This window comes from Equus quagga, chromosome 16, assembly GCF_021613505.1.
Source record: "Equus quagga isolate Etosha38 chromosome 16, UCLA_HA_Equagga_1.0, whole genome shotgun sequence".
NCBI classification, from domain to species: Eukaryota; Metazoa; Chordata; class Mammalia; order Perissodactyla; family Equidae; genus Equus; species Equus quagga.
The window spans coordinates 61,453,196-61,475,488 of NC_060282.1; the positions used below are offsets into that span (position 1 = coordinate 61,453,196).

A 22,293-nucleotide genomic window follows, 5' to 3' on the forward strand; every position below is an offset into this window, starting at 1 on the left:
GGTGTGGTTAATGGTTCATAGATTTATAGGAAATGTTTTCATCTTGGAGCCTGATAAAGGAAATGCCTGACCTTGCAGGAAGAATTTTCAAACACATCTTCTTCCCCTTGCCACACACACAGTGTTTTGACAGACTATTCTGCCTCTCCCAACCTCTGTTACATGTACTTTATATGGTCAGATTACACTTACATTTTGTTCCATAACCATAATGAGGACTTTGATGCTTTCTGTAATTTGATTCTGAAAGTTACAATCCAATAAGCAACATTTACATTATGAGTGTGCAATATTTTTCATGCAGCCCCAAGTATGATCTAGGGTTACATTTCTCTCCTGTAGTTCCAATGTTGCCATCCCTGTGACACTCAAGGACACTGTTTCAATGCCTTCTCCATATTTACTTTCAAAATCACACCTGATTTTAGTTGTCTTGGTATTTTCGAACCATGCTTTCCTCACGTTGCTGATTTGGTGCCCTTTGTTTCTTCCTTCCTTCCTTCCTCCCTTCCTTCCTTTCTTCCTTCTTTTCCTTCCTTCTCTCCTTTTTATTGAGATTCTGATTACCTTTATTTTTCAACTTGTTTCAAAAAGAAACATATTCTTTTTCGTCTTATAGCTACTGGAGTTTTATCTACTTTACTTTCATTTAGAAAGGATTCCATTGTTGTTTAGGTCACTGCTTTCTGTTCTATTTTAAACTGATGGTTTCACTTTCTCTGGAGTGTCTTGTAGATTTTCCTGAATCCTACCTTTATTTAAAGCTCAAGGCCTGGGGCCGGCTCCGTGGCCGAGTGGTTAAGTTCGCGCGCTCTGCTGCGGCGGCACAGGGTTCGGATCCTGGGCGTGCACATGGCACTGCTCGTCAGGCCACGTTGAGGCAGTGTCCCACATTCCACAACTAGAAGGATGTGCAACTACGATATACAACTGTGTACTGGGGGGGTTCGGGGAGATAAAGCAGAAAAAGAAAAAAGAGATTGGCAACAGTTGTTAGCCCAGGAGCCAATCTTTAAAAAAAAAAAAAAGCTCAAGGCCTTCAGATGTGTCAATCATTCTCTTCGTTGCTGTGGCATCTCTGCAGATGTCCTCTGAGCCCTCCATCCCTGCTCTCATTTGGACTGGCTGCTATCGAGGCTACATTGCCCATTTGATCACTTCCTTTCAGAGCTCTCCTGAATTCTGAATACAGCTATTTTCTAGGTGCCATATTCAGCGGTGTGCAGGTTAATGTTTAGCAATAGGCTCTCCTAACAAATAAACAAAACACTGATTTGTAGCATTTTCTGATGTCTGTGTTATAAATATAATGGCCAATGTCAAGTTTTGAACTTGAGATCACAGACCATGGAGTTGGAAAGAGATGCACCCGATCCGCGCTCCCAGGTCTCTGCCAGCAGCTTCAGCACACCATTGATGAGAACCATTCTGACAGAGATATTTCTAAAAGATATTCATACTTTTTCTGAGTTAACAAAGCAACCTGGGCATCATTTAATTTTATTGAGTGGCTCTGGGTCATTATTATTAATGTCAAGCTCTAAGGCAAAAAGTGGTGTCTCTACAGATTATAACATTTAGAGAGAAGATATTTGCCTGTAAACTAAATGACTAAATAGTTTAACATGGAAATTAGATGAGCTAATTAAGTAAAAAATTCAACGGTATTTTGTTTATTTTTGAGGGGCTCGTTGTTATCGTTAGTTAACTTTTTAAATGACAGTACTAGAATCTAGTTTTCATGGTTTGTGTAGTTGTTATCTCTGACTGTCACCTGATCCTTGATATGATCTCGTTCCTGTCTTTTTTTAAGGCCTTTTATTTATGCTCTTATTTCAAACCACTGTAAATGCATTTATTAGTAAGTTATCAGAGAATAAATATTAGTAAATAGTGTCTTCAATAACGCATGCAGATTTTCCAATAAGTAATGTTAGTTTGCTTCTCTTTCATTAAGTGTGTTTTCTTTAACATCATAAAAGAGAATGCTATTCATGCATCTTCTGTCAGAAAAGAAAAATAGGTTTTCCTCTGTTTGAAAAGTTCACTTTAAAGGTTTTTGTGATGCGCGACAGCTTTAAAATAGGGTTGCTTTTTAGAATGAATTGCCTGCAGCTGCTCTTAGAGTTTCTTTTTTTTCTGAGCACATCCATCCTACTTGGACATAAAAAAGCCTGCATATTTAAACATCACTGATGGGCCAATAAATAAAATGCTGCATTTTTAGGGGAAGGTTCCTGAGAACTAATGAGTCGCAAGCAGAGAGGGAGGATGGAAGCGTGGTTCTACTGCATGCCTTGCTCCGATTACTTTGTGTTTTAGCCATCTCTGTGCATCTCCCCACTTGTGAAGGCAGGGGATGGTGACAAATCACTTGATGATCGGAAATACCCATGAAATGCGGTTCTGGTGTGGTTGTCTTTAAGCATTTGCTCCTTTCTCTTCTCCTCCACAGCTTGCTGAAGGTGAATCTTAACCAAGGTAAATTTGGATGGAGGACATTTCTTTATGGCTAAGGAAATTAAAGCTATTCAGGCATACACCTGCCACATAACTAGAAAAATATCTAGGGTACCATTTTCATTTCAAATCTGCAGTTTCTAGTGCCATCAGTATGGCTAATCACTGGATTGTTTTATTAGAATTACTATTTTATCAAAGTAAATCTAGAAAAATGCTTGAAATGTGTAAGATTAGTGTCCAAATACAGAAGGTGGAATTATAAAATTTATAGATATAAAATACAATAAATATCATTTGTGCATGATAATGGCATTCTTGGCATTCACTGGACTATATGAAATTCATCTGTTTCATCATAAATGCTTTAACTGTATATTTTAATACATTTTAGAATTGCTTAAAAATGTTGTATGTAATGCAGATATAATAAACCGTGACATGTCTAAAATTGTCATGGCCACATAATTTTTATTTGAGTATTCAGAAAGGATTTTACCTAATCTAAGATGAATTTTCATGTAGGTATATGATCTCAATAAAATATGATTCAAAAGGACTATTAAACTCTAGCTTTACACTGGGGACTTGAGCCCAGAGTAAGTAAATAAGTAAGCTTCATTTTGAAAAAGTGGTTAGTCATTATCATCAATGAAAGTCGAAAGAAAAAAAACACAAAGATTTGATAATTTATATTTCACACAGGCAGGTAGGGATGGGTAGGAGGATTTTTTTCCCAAAATGATACTAGTTCTAGCATTGCAAGCCTGGAGTTATTGTTTCAAGAATATTATACTAAGCCAATCATTTTATTAAAACTAATGATAAATTAATATCATAAAATATGATATAAAATACCTGCCTGGAATTGTTAACATAGAAAATGACTTAAGGAGTATATCTCTAGCTCTCCAGATAGATTTAAAATGTACTTATACTTGAAGTCATAATACTGAAGGTTATCTTAGTGTATTTTCTGAGAGCAGTTGCATAAAACAGTACACGAAATAGGTATCACTATTCTAGTGATGTGATGTCCATAGGTGTGATTGAAGTTGAATACGCAGACTTCTCTAGCTGTGAAATGAAGATTAAAATGGTGTGATTCTGCTTGGATTGGAGCTAATGGACTCTCCTTGCTTTGTTATAGCTCTCAGCGTTAGAGAGGCAGATCTTTGACTTCCTTGGCTTCCAGTGGGCGCCTATTCTTGGAAACTTTCTACATATAATAGTCGTCATATTGGGTTTGTTTGGAACCATTCAGTACAGACCTCGATATATCGTGGTGGTAAGTCTTATTTTGACCATGTCTCTTCATATAAACACTACAAAATTGCTAGGAGAAGATAAATAAAATGATTTAAGAGTTCCTTCTGATATATTGTGGTATTGCTGTTCTAGCCTTCATGCACTGAATTCTAAGACATGATTATCTGTAGAAAAGAAGGCTCAATGGATGTCGACAATGAGAGAAAAGCAATGTGACTGTTAAGTGTGACATGCATAATGTCACTCAGTGCAACTGAATTCAAGTTTCACAAGGAAATTTAAAATGAGGTTTGGATAGAGTAGGGGGACTGATTGTGGTTTTGATGTTATGATGAGATGTAAATATGCATTAACTGCCATTTCTATGACATATGTCACTAACCCTAAAAAGCAAAGCTACCTAGCCATAACTGTTTACCTAACTGATAACAATACTATAATTTAATATTAATTGATTTAAGACATTACAAATGCATGTGCTGAAGGTTGTTTAGTACTCATCCTTAATGTATTTCATACTGTATATCATTGAACATTTCTCCATTTTGTTAAAATAAATTTGAAACATAAATCCATACATTGACTGTGCCAAGCATGATCAGCAGACCCTCCACTGTAGGATAATTTAATGAGGTATATGCTGTACTCCACAATCCAATGGAAGTTGCTCACAGTAATTAGTAATTACTTAGTTCACAGTAATTAGTAATTAGTTCACAGTAATTAGTTTTCTTTTCTATAGAAAGAAGGCAATATTTTAGGCTACATGTACTATAAGAAGATTGTGAGAAATAACAGGGATATATAAGTAATTGGAAATAGGAGTAACATACTCTAAAATGCTCATTGAGCCTGAATAAATATATACCTTTCAGTAGGATTAGTGAATATTTTCTTGCAATGCAATGACTGCCTCACTAGAAGAAAACCGTAGACTTGAAAATGTCATCTTTCCATTTTGATTTAATCCAATCACACCTATGAAAAAGAATCAATGTAGAATTTTTTTTCTGGAAATGCCTCAATTCTCTATTTTGAATCTCAAAATTGGCTTTTTGGTGTCTTTCACCATATCACAGTGGTGAGGGGAACTGGCCCACGGCACAGACTGCACTGAAAATGGCTGCCCCGGGGCGCAGGAGCATTTGCTGTCTCTCAGTAAACAATCCCTGGGTTGGCTTTTCTCCTCTGTTAGACAGCCTCTGCTAAGCCACTGTATAATCTACTAGAAAGAGGTTTTCATGGAGTTGAACTTGCAGCGTAAGATGCTTTAATATGCATAATATCAAACTATTGCTGTATTCTGTGCTCAATTTGCTGCTATGAACACAGAGCACCTTTACTCACTGTGGAATTTTGATATTACGATGTTGGTGTTCTACTGAAGCACCAAATGCCAGATAGCTATGAAACCAATGGCTTCTGTGGGATGAGGCTGTTGGTGTACGTTAGTGACATTCTCTAATCCTATTGCTTTTACCCTCTAAATATTAGCTCTACATGCTCTTCACAAAATGACTGCCTTGGTTGAAGTTTCTGCTGTCAATATCCCATATATGAACAGTTTGCTTGCTTTCGGCCTTCCTCCCTTCCAGTGTGCCCTTTGTTCTTTTCCTAAATCGCTGGCTGAAAACCCTTCACTAACTCTTAGCAGGATAAAATCTAATATTTTTGGCTGACCCACCTGACCAAACTCAGTTCTCACAATCCTTCCTTGCTTCCTATCTTCTGCGCTCCCTTTCTTCCTTCTTCCTTTCTTTCTTTCTTAACTTCCTTCCTTCCAGTTTTCATTTGCTTATTCATTCAAACCCTATTTATTGGGTTTATACTATGTACCTGGCATTGTGTTAGGTGTGGGGCACATTGGGAAGCAAACACAGACGCAAATTCTCTGCCCTCCTGGGTACTTACCTTACAGTTAAGTGAGGGGAAATGTGCCTTTATCAAATAATCATCCAGATAAACGTGAAGTTGCAACTGTGACAAGTGTGACAAAGGAGCACATTGTGCCATGAAGTATATAATGGGGACATTCATCTGACCCTGCAGGAGTGGTTTCAAAGCTGAGATCTGTGGAGTGAGTGTGAGTTCACTAGGGAAGAAGGGACCGAATGGGGTTCTGGGCAGGAAGCCCTGTGGTGCACACAGGAAGGATGTTAATAGCACTAGTTCCCATTCACTTATTAAGCATTTACTGAGGACCTACTATACTGTGCTAGGTCTGGGGAAATGGAAAAGAATGTATATTCTGCGTTCCTGCTCTCCAGGAACTCATTATACAAGGAGTGAGGAGGACTTTCTGCAGGTGATGAATGACAGTGAAAGGGGAATGGGAAGAGCACTGGGGAGGAGTCTGGGGACAGCAGGAACCAGCTTTAGAGAAAGGAAAGAGCAGAGTTTGTGCATTTCAGTGTCATGTACCCTCTACTCTCACCTGCTTCTGCAGCCTCTCGCTCTTGTAGCCCTGCTGGTGTTTGTGCCCTAGTTCTAGCATCATTTTCTCAGTCCCTCATGCACACCTCCTTCCATGCACTTTAACAGTTAACCGCTCCCTGCTCCTTTGCCTCTGTGTCTTGAGCATGTTTTATAACTTGTTCACATTTACATCTTCCCTACTAGGCAAAGAGTTCTTTGAGAGCATGGAATGTAATGGGTGCTCAATAAATACTTATTCACTGTTTTTTATCTAGTTTCATACCAGTTCAGAGTCCACTCATGATAGGACTGGTGTCACTTCTTTCTCTGGTATCATCTTTTCCTTCACTTCCTTCTCTCCCTTCTCCCTCCTGTGTGTAGAAGGAGGCAGATTTAGGTCTTTCAGAGCCTTCGAAGAAAAACATCTACAAGACAAACAATCCGTGTTTTCGCATGTCTTAATTTTGTCTTTTAATGCATATGCCAACCAAAACTCTATTGTTTTATTTGCTATCTTTTTCAAGACCTTCTTTCAGGAAGGGGAAAAGGAAAAAAAAAAAATAATGAATTGTCAGGAAAGCTCTCCATGCCAAACATGTCATTTGGTTTAATCTTCACAAATATCCTACGGGTATGTATTAGCATCCTTAACTTGGCAGACAAGGAAAGGTTTAGGGAAAGGTTAAATGACTTTCCCAAGGACCCCAGATAGGAAGAGGCAGGACTGGATGTGTATCCACCTCACCTTTGTTATTGTTAGGTTTATGAAGTTGCTTTATCATGATCTGTGCTTTGCTTCCACCACCAGGTTCCAGATGACATGGTGCCATTGTCAGTATAAGTTTTCATATTGGAAATGATCCTTCGCTACCTCCTCAGTTGGTCATAGAATATCAGTATCTGTGTAGACTTCCAGATTACCTCTTCTTCTAACATGGGTATAAATTGTCTGTTTGGGAGAAATGCCTAAATAAGACTGAGAATGAATATGACATAGGTCGCATTGATCAAAGTCTGCCTCAAAGGCATCAACTTTTCAATGGCAGTGAGAGAAGACCTGGATGGGAAATCCATATGGACTTTTCTCTGATCAGGGAAAGAGCTCTTTGACTGCAGATTTTCTCTCATACTCGCCAGTGGCGTTCTTAGTATTGGCCTCTTTTATTGGCTGAAACAGTCACCAGTAAGGCCAATTAAATTTAATCCATTTCAAAGTAACAGACGTTTTGGAGCACCAAAGCACAAATTGTAATCCAGTCCCATTTCTGACAGTAAACAGGGTTTATCACAGTTGAATTTAAAGAATTAATCACCTTAATGAAAATGGTTAAGGTAAAGGACCATGCAGGACAAGCTCTCCAATGCCTATAGGCAAACTTGGAACTCCTTAGGGTGGAAGTCAGAGCTTATGAAAACTGCTTCTTACTTAGCTGTCCTGTAGTCTTGCCTTTCCTGCTCTCCTGTAGCCTATCAGCCATGCTGAATGATTTGTGTTTCCTAAAGGCCATGTGCTGTCACATCCTGCCTCCTCAGTTTTCACACATTCCCCTGTTTGCCTTACCCACTTGGAAAACTCTTAATAATCCTTCAACAGAATGGTCCCCTTTGAGAGCCTTCCCTGACCTCCCCACTCCAGGATAAGTGCCTCTCTCTCTCTGCTCCTGTAGATGCCGCTGAGTCTTTTATTCTACCTCTCTACACGGTTGCCCTCCTTGCTTCCAGGCCCATCTCACCTCATTCAACAGTGTTCTCCTGGTAGGCAGACCATGCCTATCTGTTGCTGTATTCTAGGTCTATCCCAGTATGCATGGGCCTTAAAAGAAGCTTAATACTTGATTGAACAAGTAATAAATGAATTAAAGGTTATTGGATGAAGGGATTTTACTTTACTGGATGGACTAGGCAGTGATTTCTTATCTCAGAACATGTCAACAATAGTTCAGCAAGAGAAACTGGCCTTCCTGCCTTGCTTATCTCAATCTGAACTCGGGGATTTACATGATAAAATAGCGTGTGCTGCTCTGCCTGCACCTAACGCTAGCCGACTTCCTCCTCAACTTATTTTTTTCTAAGAAATATAATGTCTTGGGCTCCTTCCACTGTAATTGAGGAGGTATCGCTGCAAAGACTATTAGAAAAGTTCACCCAAATCACAAAATGAAAGAGCAATAATTCCCCTTGGGATGCCATCACTCCTGATAAAGTACCATTTACTATTTCTGTATGGTTAGAATGCAAAAGCAACATTATCATATGGGACTCTTTTACTGATTAAAATTTATTTTAGCTAAAGTACAAGATGGGATATGTACATTAGGGCATACGTAGTTTAGTCATAGAGTTTGAATGAACCTTTTGTGTTTCTTTGCCTGTAGACAAAATGAAGCAGAGTGTGGGCCGTGAAATCATATTTAGCAGCATAAAGTACTGTTCTAGAATCAGCTATTTACTCTTGTCTGTTTACTCCTGCATCAAATATTTAAAAATCTTACTTGTGAATTCCAAAATGAGATTCTGCCCTAGAATTATTTAAATCTTTATTATCTTATGGCTAATAAATTAATTTAATCAAGCAGTTTTAAATCGATTTAATGCAGAAGTATTAGCTAATTTAGCATTTTTTGAATAGAGATTAATTTTGGAATTAAAATTAACTCAAAAGCACCTGTAAAAATTTTTTTAAAAGCCAAGTAAATTTTCCAGGTCTACAATTTTATTATTTGGACTTTTATGCAAATACTCATGTGCAAAGAACCACAACTTGCTTTCATTTGAATTGTCATACACGAAAATTTCCCTACTATGTCGTCATAAATCTCCTTCCTGAGCCACTTCTCAACGTGACAGTTAAGAGTGTCAGGGTTCCAGTTAGCTGGTCCCAGATTTAAATCCCCCTCCACCAAATATTGGCTGTGAAGACTTGGGACGTTTATTTACTTTCTTCGTACCACAGTGACTTCGTTTGTAAAAACCTGACTCATAGATTGCTTTTAAGAATTATATTATCTAATGTATGTGACTGACTTAGCATAACTTAACACAAAATAACTGCTTGATAAATGATGGAGCTGTTTAATGGCTTTTTTTTTCACTTTCACTCTGCTTTCCTTGCTATTAAAACGAAGGGATGGTACATTGCTCTTAAAGTTACTCTGGACATGAATACTAACCTGCAGAAAATATTGGAACAAGGAGTGGGCAAGGAACCTAAGTATTTTTATAAATCTAACATATCGTGCATAATATTGTATCCAATTGATACACATGTGAATGAATGAATAAGTAAGTGGCCTTTCTGGTAATTGGAAAACAAGCTCAGAAAGTAAAAATAATTCATGTTATAGACTAATTGCTCTATGAGAAAGAAATAGACTGGAAGACTTCTAAAGTTCATTTCAATTAAAAAATGCTAAAATATCCTCGTAAAACTAGGAAGCATTCAGGAAGCCACATAGAACACATGAATTTTTTTTTCATCTTTATAGGCATTGTCTATGTAAATTAAGATTTAAAATATGTGTACTGGATATAAGCAAAGTAGGATAAATAAATAGGTAGATAGATAGATAGACAGATAGATAATTATACAACGTGATTTTTTTACATTAGGAAGTGAAGTCTTTTATGTTGCAGATATATCTATGTGACTACATGAATGTGTAGGTATGCTCCATAATAATCAAAGGGAGGTTGTTAAAAATGGAGTGAATCTCTTTGTTTATTCTAATTTAAACTGAATTATAATTAAAATAACCCAAGTCAAAAAGAAGACAAGGAGGATAGCCAGTCTCTTATACCATATGTTGTTCTAACACTTCCTGCCTAGGTAAATTCCTATGGATGTATTGTGTGTATTGCTAGAAAATCCTTTTTTTTCATCTCTCTATGCAGACTTGTGTCTCAGGTGCATATTAAGGCATATAGTTTACATCTCATAACAATCCAAAATTCAATCATACAAATATTCTTTGTTCTCAACAAACCAGTGTATTAAAGAAATTTATGATATTGCTTAAAAAAAGAAAAACCCAATGTTTATATAATGCATGACACATCAATTGCAAACACAAAAGAAACCAGCATTCCAAAAACATTGCCAGTTATAGAATATATGTGAATGAAATAAACTTTTGGTAAACTGATAATTTGGTGAATTGGTCATTTGGTGAATTGTAAAATTTGGGGAAGTGTTGACTCACGAATTAATCTGTCGGTCCTTTTTCTAAGGTCTTTGAAGATAAAGCCTATCGTGTAACACTGAAGCACACCAGCTCTGCAGTCACGCTGTCAGATTTCTCATCCTAACTCTGACACTAACTAACTAGGTGATCCAGTGATTACCTCCCTGCCTTGGTTTTTGTGTGATGACTGAATGCCTTAAAACCATGTAAAATGCTTAGCACAGTACCAGGAACATAGAAAGCAGCAGACTAATAACTCATGTTTTTGTTGAGAATTTAGGAGCTGACATTTGAAGTCTACTCAGCCTGGTAATTTTATCTTTGAAAGTTCAGAAGTGGCATCAGTGGTACAACTTGTGAGAGATCCTAATATACTTCAGTCACTAAGTTTGTGCTATGATTTTGAAATAGATTTGTTTTATTTTGCATTCGTTATAGCTATGAGTTGATTGATTCTTCTAACAGAATACTTACGGGTTTAGGTTTGCAGGCCTAATAATTAAGAATCATGGTTTTGCAATTAGTTCAGTTCATGTCCTTACTTTAGTCTTGCTTTATTTTATGTGCTTTCCTTAACCTTCATCCGTGGCTTTTTTCTCATGACTTAGTGCTCTGCACTGCTCTCTCATTCTAATGTACTCATCATTAGATTAAGAATGAAAAATATCAGATACCAGATGCCATCTTTATTAGCAACAGCTTTAAAATTTGTTGTAGTTGTTGTGACTTCATCAGCTGGCAAAAAGTTTGCGTTGAGGATGTGGGTTAGCTATTTTCAATATTCATGGGAATATTTTGTGGTTCAGAAAAGTGTGTTTCAGTGCATTTGACACATTTTTAAAAACAGTCTAGTCCTCCCATACTAGAAGACCTGACTAACAGGAGATAGCAGCAACATAAACACTGTCTGCAAATACAAAAGCCTCAATCTATATTTTAACTTTTGTTAACGTTTTAACATATTTGCCAACTTCTCTAAATTTCCAGTGACTGTGGAGCCTTCCTCATTATTAAAATTGTATTATTTTTAAAAAACAAAAAGGAAAAGCCTCTTCTCCAAAAAGAAAAGATATATGATGTGACATTACATGTAACCAATTATAGGACTACACAACTACATGAGATTATTTTGAAAGCCTTTAAAAAATCGTAAGTGGCAGAAAGACACAAAATGTAAATTAAATTTTACAAATAGTTAAAAGCTTCTGATAAGTTTTCTAACAGGAACATGGCTATTTTACACAATGTTTCAAATTCATAATTCCATGATTTTATGAGCATAGAATAAGCTAATAAAATGATTTTAATATTTATTTTAATTTATCAATAACATGTAACAATTATAATCGCTGATAGCAATAATTTAATTAGTATGCCTATGTGAGAAACTAAGAATTCATAGATTTTTGTGGTTAAGTAAAATGACTGAGCAAGCCATTGTATTTCATTTGTTAATTGTGTTCCTGTTGTAAGTATCATCCTTGGTCATCGCAGCTGTTCTGTATATTGATTTTCTGGGCCTCAGTTTCTTCATCTGCGTGAGAAAATGACTGGATGAGTTGAGTCCTAAGACCCTCTCCACTGATGAGTCTTGATCTGAGGCTATTTTAATTCAGGCTGATTAATTCTCTCTAGGAAAGCATTTCCTAATACATAATACGCTAATAAAACCAATTAATCAGTAAGGCTAGCTTATTTAGAGTTTATTGGATGTGATTGAAAGGTATTTTCCCAGTATGGAACTCTGTTGTTCATTTACTTATTCTTAATCCTATTTATTAAATTTCATGCTTTTAAAAAAATATTCTTGTATGGTTATCTTAGGGGCACACTCTCCACTCTTTACTCTTTATAGAATAGTCCAACAGATGAAAGTTTGTTAATTTTACTGTAAATATCCATTTTCAAATGTGGTCCTCACACAGGGATATGGAAGTGCTGGGTTTTGACTAACATTCCTAAACATTTGACAATTTAAATTATAATTAAAGATAGATAGCCCACAGAAAATTTGCATAATTGCATTCCCTGGAAAAGCTAATGCTCAGAAAACAGAAATCAAGTCGTCACTTGGATTTGACTTTGACTTGTATCTGCAAGCCAGCACAGCAGTTTAAAAATAACTCTAGCTTTATTGGCTTCTACTGAAAACAGTCGAAACTATTGGATTTTTAATTTCTGGAGATCTTAGGGGACCTCATAAGGAACACTTTCCTGGCGCTCCCCGTTTCTTCCCAGAAGACTTAGACTTATTGACATTTTTATTATTGATTTATTTAGTATACATGCCTTCATCTCCATGTTTTTTTTCTCTTTCTTTCCCCTCTCCCCACTTTCTCTTTAGTACACAGTATGGACTGCCCTCTGGGTCACCTGGAATGTGTTCATTATCTGCTTTTATTTGGAAGTAGGTGGGCTTTCTAAGGTAAGTTTATCATGCTTTTAAAGTGCACTTTAAAAAGTACTTCTGTATATATGTAATCTAAGTAACATTACAAATGGAATACTAATCAAAAATTAGTTTGGATACTATTCAGGAAAGAATGATCTTGGGAGTATGTTAATACAATGGAATTCCAAAACAAAAGCCTTATGGTTTAGTTTGTTAAGCTGTAGTGGAACTCAGCTTCCAGTGTATCCTCATGTCCAGTTTAAAAAGGTGTACAGTGACCACAGCCCCAAATGTTAAGTGAAAAATGGTTTTGAACATTCTTGTGTTTAAAGTGGGAACAGGAATTAATTAAGATGTTACTGTAACAAAGTTGAATAGCAAGTTGCTATTTTTGCTTGAATATTAATACTGAAAAAACTGACGAATGAAATCCTTATACATGTAAGTGGAGCATACGTTTACTAACGACTAAGTACATCAGACTGGTGATTCTTATCTTGAAATTCTGATCACACAGAAGAGAGTTGTCTTAATGCAACATGATACAAATGTTACTTCTGTCTGTTGAACTAATGTCAGCAAGGCACGTGATTTTCATTATGACTCCTGTAGAACCGTCTTTTGATTGCCACCAAAATGTAAGAGCATCTTGGATTAAGTTTCTAGTTGTGTTTTGTAAACATTGTTCTCATTAACCAGTGCAATTTTCACTTGAAGAAATCGTAGAGAAGAAGCTTAACAGTACAATTACAGAAAGAATAAGAAAGTAGTAATTATATTTTTAGATTTCTCATTATCAACTATATTTGTGCTAACTTACTCTATTGTTGCATGATAATCTCAGATTTTCTAAGTAACATAATGGTATTCTACATTTGTGGTTTATATTTAAGAAAATTTGCCTTGACCAGCACAGAGACTTTTAGAATTGTTAGGCTCCACTGAGGTCCATAAGGTAAGAAAGAATGTTTGATTCAGCCAAGCAGCAAAAATCCCTGAAGGATTTTCTCCAGAACCTCCAGAGGTGGTTACTCTTTGTTCTACACTATAATAAACTTTATAATTAGAACTTGTCATCATTTTCTCACATTGGAAAATGTATTCAGGAACCAGAAATGCCACTTCTAATACTGAGTTCCACACAAATGCAGTAACGCCTACCTTTAATATTTGTGCTATTAATCACATTCACCACTGATTTCTGAGACAGAACAGAGTACTTAAATCAGCGCCCAGTTATCTTCTGTAACATGCAGATTATAAAGTAATTTTCAGATGCAAATTTTATGAATAAAATAATTGTGAATATTAAGTGTAGCATTTTTCACCCCATAGTGTTCTGTATCTTGTGATTTGAATGGTCATTTTAAATCATATTTTCATTTCACTGGGTGGAAGTTATCTTTTATTCTCTTCCATAAAAATTGAATTTGAAATAAATTAGACCAGAGGAAATCTGTACTGTGGAATCAACATCATATTGTGTTGAAGGAAGGATGAATTTCAAATCATAAGTCTCATTCAAATCTCGTCTTTAGAACTTATTAACTATGGGCCCTTAGGCTAATCATTTAACCTGAATGTGTCTCTGTGAAATATAAAAACATGGTGAGCTTTGACAATAATAGTAGTAATCAGTGCTTGTTTGGCATCTATCATTGTTTTAAGCATATCATGTATGGTAATTTAGGTAAGCTTCAAAATAGCCCTGTGAAGTAATAAAAAAAAATAGTAATAGCAGTCATTTGTTCCACACAAGCCCAATTTCCCTCTACTGCCCAAGGTTACTTTTGTAACTGCTTTTTGTAACTGCTTTTCTAATATCACTATGCATGTCAAGGTTTGGGTTTTTTTTCTAATTTCTTTGGGTGCAAGTTTAAAAAAATGGATATCGTAGTCCCAGTTACTCATTTTATTACCCATTCAAATACCATTAAGCAGTCAACCAAGTATTCTAGATCATTAAAAGGATAGATGACTCCGAAAGGAGCATCCTAAAGATTTTCTGTTGGTCTCCTATTTACTGCCTCCAAGGCTGCTAACATCTCCCTGATTAGTCATAGTTTAGCCTCATTTCCAATCTGTAGGAAATCTATTCTGAAAACTAGAGAGAGTTAAGGCTCCTGGAGAAACACAAGCACCTCTGACACCCTTCCAGGTTAGACTGCATTTCAGAAGAAATTCCTTGTCCGTATGTGCTGGTTTATGTACAGAACTCTCCATCTCCTTTAGTCCCTGACAGTATTTCTAGGAATTACCCACTTCGATAGATTAATACAAGCCTCCTATACCTTGATCTTTTGCCCCCAAAAATACAAAAATTCTGAAATAGTGAATCTTTCTCTAAAAACTGAATTCAAGTGAATTTCCATAACATCTCGCTGGATTTGGGTGCTATTCTAGCAATAGGCACCTACCTAACCATTCTTATTGACTAGTAGTGTACATTCTCACGGGCGTGAGCTATCATACATCTGGCCTATTATGGGGATTCTTGATCACAGCCTCCAGATTTCCTTTGGCTGTTATCTCATCTGCCAAGCAGCTCTGCATACACGTATCACTGTGGTCTTGAGGGTTCTGATTCTCCCCAGGCCTTGCAGAACTTGAAGGAAATGGATATACTGTTTTAAGGAATGAGTACATGTATGTTGAGGTTCGAGATGACTGTGGGTAAGTAACCGGAAGTGTCTGCACTTATATAATCTACTGGAGCCTCAGTTTCCTTTTCTGCAAAATGAAGAAAACCACAAGAGTAACTTTATTGTTAGGTGAAAGAATTAAATGAGATAATGCATATAAAGGACTTAGAAAGGATCTTGGCATATTCTGAGGATTCAGTAAATAGTGGTTCTTATAATTGTCATTAACATCATCATCTTTATTATATTACTGAAGAAATTAACAGACATCGTGATCCTCATCCTGAAAACCTTTTGGCGGTATATTTATTACTATGCAAGAACTGTAAAAGGGAAGAAATATAGGACTGAGTGACTTATTTAAAAAATATGTAACAATCCCTTGTGATAGGACCTCAGATCTGCATATTAACTTCACAGCTATAACACTATTAATTAAATTCTTTCTTTCAACAAGTAAATAGCTTTTTTGAAATACTTCTGCTGCTGGATTCTCCTGGTGTCCCTACTTCTCCCAGTGGGAGAACTTTATGCATCTTTAAAAGTCTCTAAGACTGTTTTTCATGCTGCACTTAAGAACACCAAGGGCACAATTAATAAGTTATTGCTGCTTCTTTGGAAGTTACAAGGCTTGAAATCATTTTTTCCTCCCTAGGAATACATTCAGAATGTAAATATGAAAACCCAACTCATTTGCTACATTTAAAGCTACTGAAAAATAAGTTATGTTGAGAACTCATGTTGTACTTTTTAAAACTTCCATAGAAATTAAGCTGATGTCTTATGGCATCTTTTTGATTACTCCAAATTGTAGAAACTGTAGGCTAATATTTCTTCTGATTGACTTTTCTTGAAAGATATGTGGAACTTATGCATTAGTGATACAAGAGAATTTTCAGTGTGGCACATTTTCATAGAATTCAGAATGTGCATGATTCTGCATGAGCATAATTTAGACATAAAAAATAACTGTAAGGAAATTCTGTGAAGATTTATCTTGTATTAATTATGAGCTTTGATCATGGGCCTTCTAAAAATTTATAGGCAGGGCCAGAGGAGGGAGATAGACTAACCCTTAGCAATTCCTACTTTGCACAGGTGTTTTACATTGCCTTCACACAGAAGGAAAACCTACCTTTATTTTTTCTCTATATCATGTTTTAATGACTGCACTTTTTCCATTTGTGGGTATCTTGATTCCTAAAGAAAGTTAAGTCATTTCTCCCAATGGCAACAATATCACTTTCTTGTCCTCTTTTGACTTATCCTATCATCGTTCAGTCATGAAAGCCCTCTCCTCTTGTGAGATTCTTCAGTTGAATATTTCACCTAAGTAGCCAGACAGGCTCAATGAGATAATTGTTCTTTTTTCAAGGCTCCTTCTTATTATCTAGCCTGAATTTTTCCTCTGTACTTACTGGAAAATTTCTCTTTCTTAATCAAGATTCATTTTCCTTCAAGGTTGGATTCATCCACTAACTTTGGCTTACGGCAGGCACTTAAAACTTTTAGACAGTCAATCAAAGTTCTGTGTAGGAGCAACTGCATAGGAAACAGAAGTTCCATTCAGGTGCTTACAATCCACCCATTATTTTTAATAAATATTCTAAATATTTTTGTGTCTCAAAGAATTCTTTTTCTGATGTCAGTTTCAAACTAAATCAATGATGTATAGTATAATTCTATTTATTTAAATAAATACAACTTAATCTAGTGTGAGTATTAAACTTACATTTATCTTCTCCTTTTGATGATTTCTGCCTACCTGGACATTTTTCAAAAGGAATCTTGAAATGTGATGTTTACAGAGGGCTGAAGCTAGGGTACAAAATATCTTTATTCAAGAATAAGGTATCAATAGATGATACAGAAATAGCATTCTAGAAATCCAGGAAAACTATGCATGGTTTAGGAACTAGAAGAATGATACTCTGTTTATTATATCATGAAATAGATGACATGTCTATATTAATGAGACACTTTGGAAAAATGCATAAACAATTTCAGTTCACTAGAATAACAAAACATTTCAGGTTCTCAACTAACATATTTGTGCATACGTATCCTGCTGTCCTGAAGGAATTTTTTTTTTCTTTCTTTCTTTTGTTTTTTTTTTTTTTGGTGAGAAAGACTGGCCCTGAGCTAACATCTGTTGCCAATCTTCCTCTTTTTGCTTGAGGAAGATTGTCCCTGAACTAACATCTATACCAATCTTCCTCCATTTTGTATGTGAGATCCCATCCCACCACAGCATGGCTTAATGAGCAGTATGTGGGTTTGCCCTCAGGATCTGAACCCACAAACCCTGGGCGGTTGAAGTGGAGTATGTGAATTTAACCACTATGCCGCCAGGCCAGCACTTGAAAGAATGTTTTTGTCTGTAATATTGACTGTGGAGGATGGAGGTGGTGGTGGATATCTATCCAGCTATTAAGGATTTATAAAGGAAGAAGCGTCACAATCTGCTTCCAGGAATTAAATCAAAAGGAAACCCAAAGACTTGAAAGTGTTTATCATTATATTCATTTCCTACACAATCCTTTTCCAAAATGACGCAATTATGTTCTTTAAAAAAAATAGCAACGCAGTGTAGATATAGTCATGCATTTCTTATTTCAAAGGCCTGAAACTATACCTTTTCCTTTGACATGGGTCTAAGTAGACATAACTTCCGAAAATAGCATCTTCAGTGTGTTTCTTTGTAAGATAATTGTTTCCCACTGTAGTTTCTTTCCCACAATAAAGAACACTATAAACAAGCTTAAACTTAGTATTATATTTTTCGTAAATTTCATCAAGTATAAATATTTTGAAAACCTTTGGTCTAAAAATCTAATTTGCCACTACGTTATAGTCCAATGACAAATAGAAACCACAATAAACCACTAAGTAATTGCTGCCACTGGGATTGTGTTAGGGGTTTGTAATCAGAAATTTGTATGATAATCTTATGGCCTTCTGTAGAAGTTCAAACAGTTTTTTCAAAAGAGCTGATGGATATATTATTCTATCAATAGTAGCTCTATTTATTGCTGTATAATTAGAGTCACTGCGTTGAACAAGGCCCATGTAAATGTAACTGAATAACTACACAGAAATGTGCTGTATCTGCTATTTGTATTTTATAGTTCATTCTTCTTCTACCGAAAATATGTCTGAGATCAATTTTTAAAGAAAGGTAAACATTTTACCTGTGTATCCAGTTTGTTGTCTCAACTCGTTGGATTACAAGTATGAAAAGATTTTATTTCATTGAATAATTCATCTCCCAGCTATTTTGTCTCATTGTCTTTCTTTACTACATTATGTACAGATTCTGTAACAACTTTGGTCATTAAAACTTAGTCTTGGGGCCAGCCCGGTGGCGCAGTGGTTAAATTCGCACGTTTCACTTCGGCAGCCCAGGGCTTGCCAGTTCGGATCCCGGGTGTGGACCTACGCACCACTTGTCAAGCCATGCTGTGGCAGGCGTCCCACATATAAAGTAGAGGAAGATAGGCACAGATGTTAGCTCAGGGACAGTCTTCCTCAGCAAAAAGAGGAGGATTGGTGGCAGATGTTAGCTCAGGGCTAATCTTCCATAAAAAAAAAAATAGTCTTATGTCAAAATTAACTCTATTCTCCTCTCACCATGCTTAAGGCCTTAACACATCTCTCTCTCCTCCCTTCTCTTGACTCCGCTCTGGGAGAGGAGACAGGATGTGATTAGCTTCTTATATATCCATCCTTAAGCTGATGCTGGATGTTGCAGGAATCCTGACCTCACGCTGGCCTTAGTCTTCAGCTGCTGCTAGTGGCCTCTACTGATGTGACAGTCTCCAGATATGGCTCATTCTTCCACTAAATTCCACAAAACATATATTTTTAATAAATTTACAATTATTCCAATAGGTGTAAGTTTGTTAAGCTGCTGGTTATATAATGTTAGTCCATTTTGTGTGGAACAGAGCTGCTGAATTTCCATGTAAGCATCATTTTCAAGAAAGTTTTGGTACTGCAGAGAAACAATGGTTTACAGCTTATTTTCAAATGCTTTGCTGTATTTTTAAAGACAATTTAAAGATCCTACTGCAGAATTTTTGATGCAGGCGGTTGAACATAAGAGCATTTTAGAAGAGCAAAGTGTAGAATGAATAGAATGTGAGTAAATGCCATTAAGATTTTGGATTTTCTAGTTGTGATGTTAATTAGTTTGTTCTCAAGACAGTCCCTTTGTTGTGAAACATCAGTTAAAAGTACAATCCTGGTGATGAAGAATTTCAAGTGACATTTGCAATGCTTCCGAACATTATAAAAAAGAGCCTGATAAACATGTTTAGTTGCATTTACGTACTTTTAAAACTAGAATGGCAGCATATATCACTGAGTAGTCTTATAAAATAGCACCACACAATCAAATTATAACTGATGAACATTAAGCTGAAGGGCTCTGCAGGAACAGAGGAGCCTGCAATAGCAATTACTCAACACTACTCTCAGAGGCAAGCACAAGTCATTTCAGTGCTTTGTATCAAATTTTCCTGTGGGGGGCGGAAATCACCAATAATAGTAACTTGAAAAAGTTCACTGTGTACAGAGAAAATTTCTCTCTGAGCCACTGTGCTGTGATGGCATAAGGACTTATGGGCCTGAAGCTTCAGACTGATTTGGGTTAGAGTCTTGAACGTAGATGGCCCTCAAAGTGTCTGCGCCTCCGATTTGTGGTTTGGAAGGTTATGGCTGCCAATGGAAGCCCAATGCTGTGCCTCCAGCTGCCTTAGCACAAGAGTTCTGGATCTCTGACTCGGAAAGGACAAGTTTGAGAATGCAAGGCAAGCAGAAGGATGAGGAAGTCAAACCAGATTTATAGGGGGAGATGTGAAAAATGAAAACCATTGGCCAGAAGTTTAGTGTCAGAGATGAGAAGTGGGAAGGGAGATATGTTTTGCTTTCTCTTGACTCAGGAAAGCGCTAACAGAAAGACAAGTCAGAAATCCTTGTAATGAGATGTCCTTTGGTATGAAGCTCTTTTCAAGTCATGTCTGCCCACCAGCAGGGCTGACTGTGTTGCTGGCTCCAGCGTGGACCTGCCTAGGGAAGAGAGTCAGGAAACATGAGTGATTTCAGCCATCCATGCCCTATCTGAGGACTGAGGACCGACAGAGAGGAAAACGGAGAAAAATTACCTGGAGCAAAGGTTGCCCAGAAGATAAGGCAAAACTGTCTGGCTTCAGCCCAGACTATTGAACAGAGGTACAGGGTGATAGAATTAGAAGGGAGAGGATGCAGGAAACATCCATGGTCCAGGATTCAGGGATGAGCTTGTATCTCCTCTGCCCTTCGGAAGCCCTCAACATCGATCCTGTTTTTGACTCAGGAGTAGCAGGAGAAGTACAGCAACAACACAACGTTCAGTTGTGTTTACAGGAATTGTCAATGTGTTTGTCTGTTAAAATCAGCACACTAAAGCATCCAGTGGTCTAGACTCCCTGAAAGGTTGGCTTTTTTCCGAGAACTTTCAGCCCGCTACAGAAAACAGATGAAATGTCTCACAATCAAGTAATAACTGAAGCCTGAAAAACAAATGAAGGCATTAAAAATGTAATTCTACTTTATTCTTGTAGAAGCTGGTTTGACTCAAGGTCTCTGAAAACTTCTTTCTGGAATCTGAATATCAATAGTTCTTAGTGATCTAAAAGTATAGAAACTTTAAAAACATACATTTCTAAGATTAAAATTAGATGGGGAGAGGACAAAATGAATGAAATTTAGCTAATTTAAAAGAAAAAGGAAGGCTATCCATTTGTTACATTCATTTACAAGTGGGAAATATAACTGTCTATGAAAGTCATAGCACTTTCCTAATCTTCTAGGTGTTCAACTACATCCATTTAATCATTCTTTCATTAAGCAAATGGTGGCAGAAGTTTCTAGTTATCTTCCATTATCTATTCCCCCTTCTTCTGGTCAAGAGTCATGGAAAACTCTGCTTTTGTGTGAGGTGGAAGGGCTGAAAAACCATATTTCTTTGCCTCTATATGAGGAGTAGGGATCGTCTAAGTTATGGACATTGAGATATAAGCAGAAGAATTGTGAAGGACTTCCAAAAAGGCTACTTAAGAGCTAACTCAGTTTAGAAGCAGACCCACACATGGTGACTTACAGAAAACAACTCTTACACTTAAAAGAAGACAAATCTTACACTCCTTCTGTAGGTCAGAAATCCTACATGAGTCTCAATGGCTAAAATCAAGATGTCAGACTGCCACTATGGAAAACAGGATGGAGGGTCCTCAAAAAACTAAAAATAGAACTACTGTATGATCTAGCGATTCTACTTGTGAGTATTTAGCTGAAGGAAATGAAGTCACCATCTTGAACAGAGAACTGCACCCCGGGTTCGTTGCTGCATGTTTATAATCGCCAAGACATGGAGAGGACCCAAGTGTCTCTCAGTGGGTGAATGGATAAAGAAGATGTGGTAATCCACACATAATGGGGTATAATTCATCCATGAGAAAGAAGGAAATGCTGTCATTTGTGACAACATGGGTGGGCCTTGGGAGCATTATGCTAAGTGAAGTAAGTCAGACAGAAAAAGAGCAGTACTGTATGATATCACTTACATGTGGAATGTAAAAAAACCAAACTCATAGATACAGAGAACAGATTGGTTCTTGCCATAGGTGGGGGGTAAAGGGGGTCAAAACGTACAAAGTTACACTTATAAGATGAATAAGTCATAGGGACGTTAATGTACAACATGGTGACTATAGTTAACAATACTGTATTGTATATCTGAAAGTTGCTTAGAGAGTAGATCTTAAAAGTTCTCATTACAAAAAAAAAATTGTAACTATGTGAGGAGATGAGTGTTAACCAAACTTATTGTGGTGATCATTTTGTGATATATACATATATCAAATCATTATGTTGTATACTTTAAACTTATATA

At 36.6% G+C, this 22,293-nt stretch overlaps 1 protein-coding gene across 1 annotated transcript in view; it reads left to right on the forward strand.

The window, feature by feature from the left end:
* NKAIN3 (sodium/potassium transporting ATPase interacting 3) overlaps nucleotides 1-22,293 on the forward strand; it is a 597,560-nt gene that overhangs the window by 306,689 nt on the left and 268,578 nt on the right. Inside the window, exons 2-3 of the mRNA XM_046642312.1 lie at nucleotides 3,611-3,748; nucleotides 12,670-12,750. Of these exons, the coding sequence (XP_046498268.1) occupies nucleotides 3,611-3,748; nucleotides 12,670-12,750 (219 nt within the window). The remainder of the gene's footprint in view (nucleotides 1-3,610; nucleotides 3,749-12,669; nucleotides 12,751-22,293) is intronic.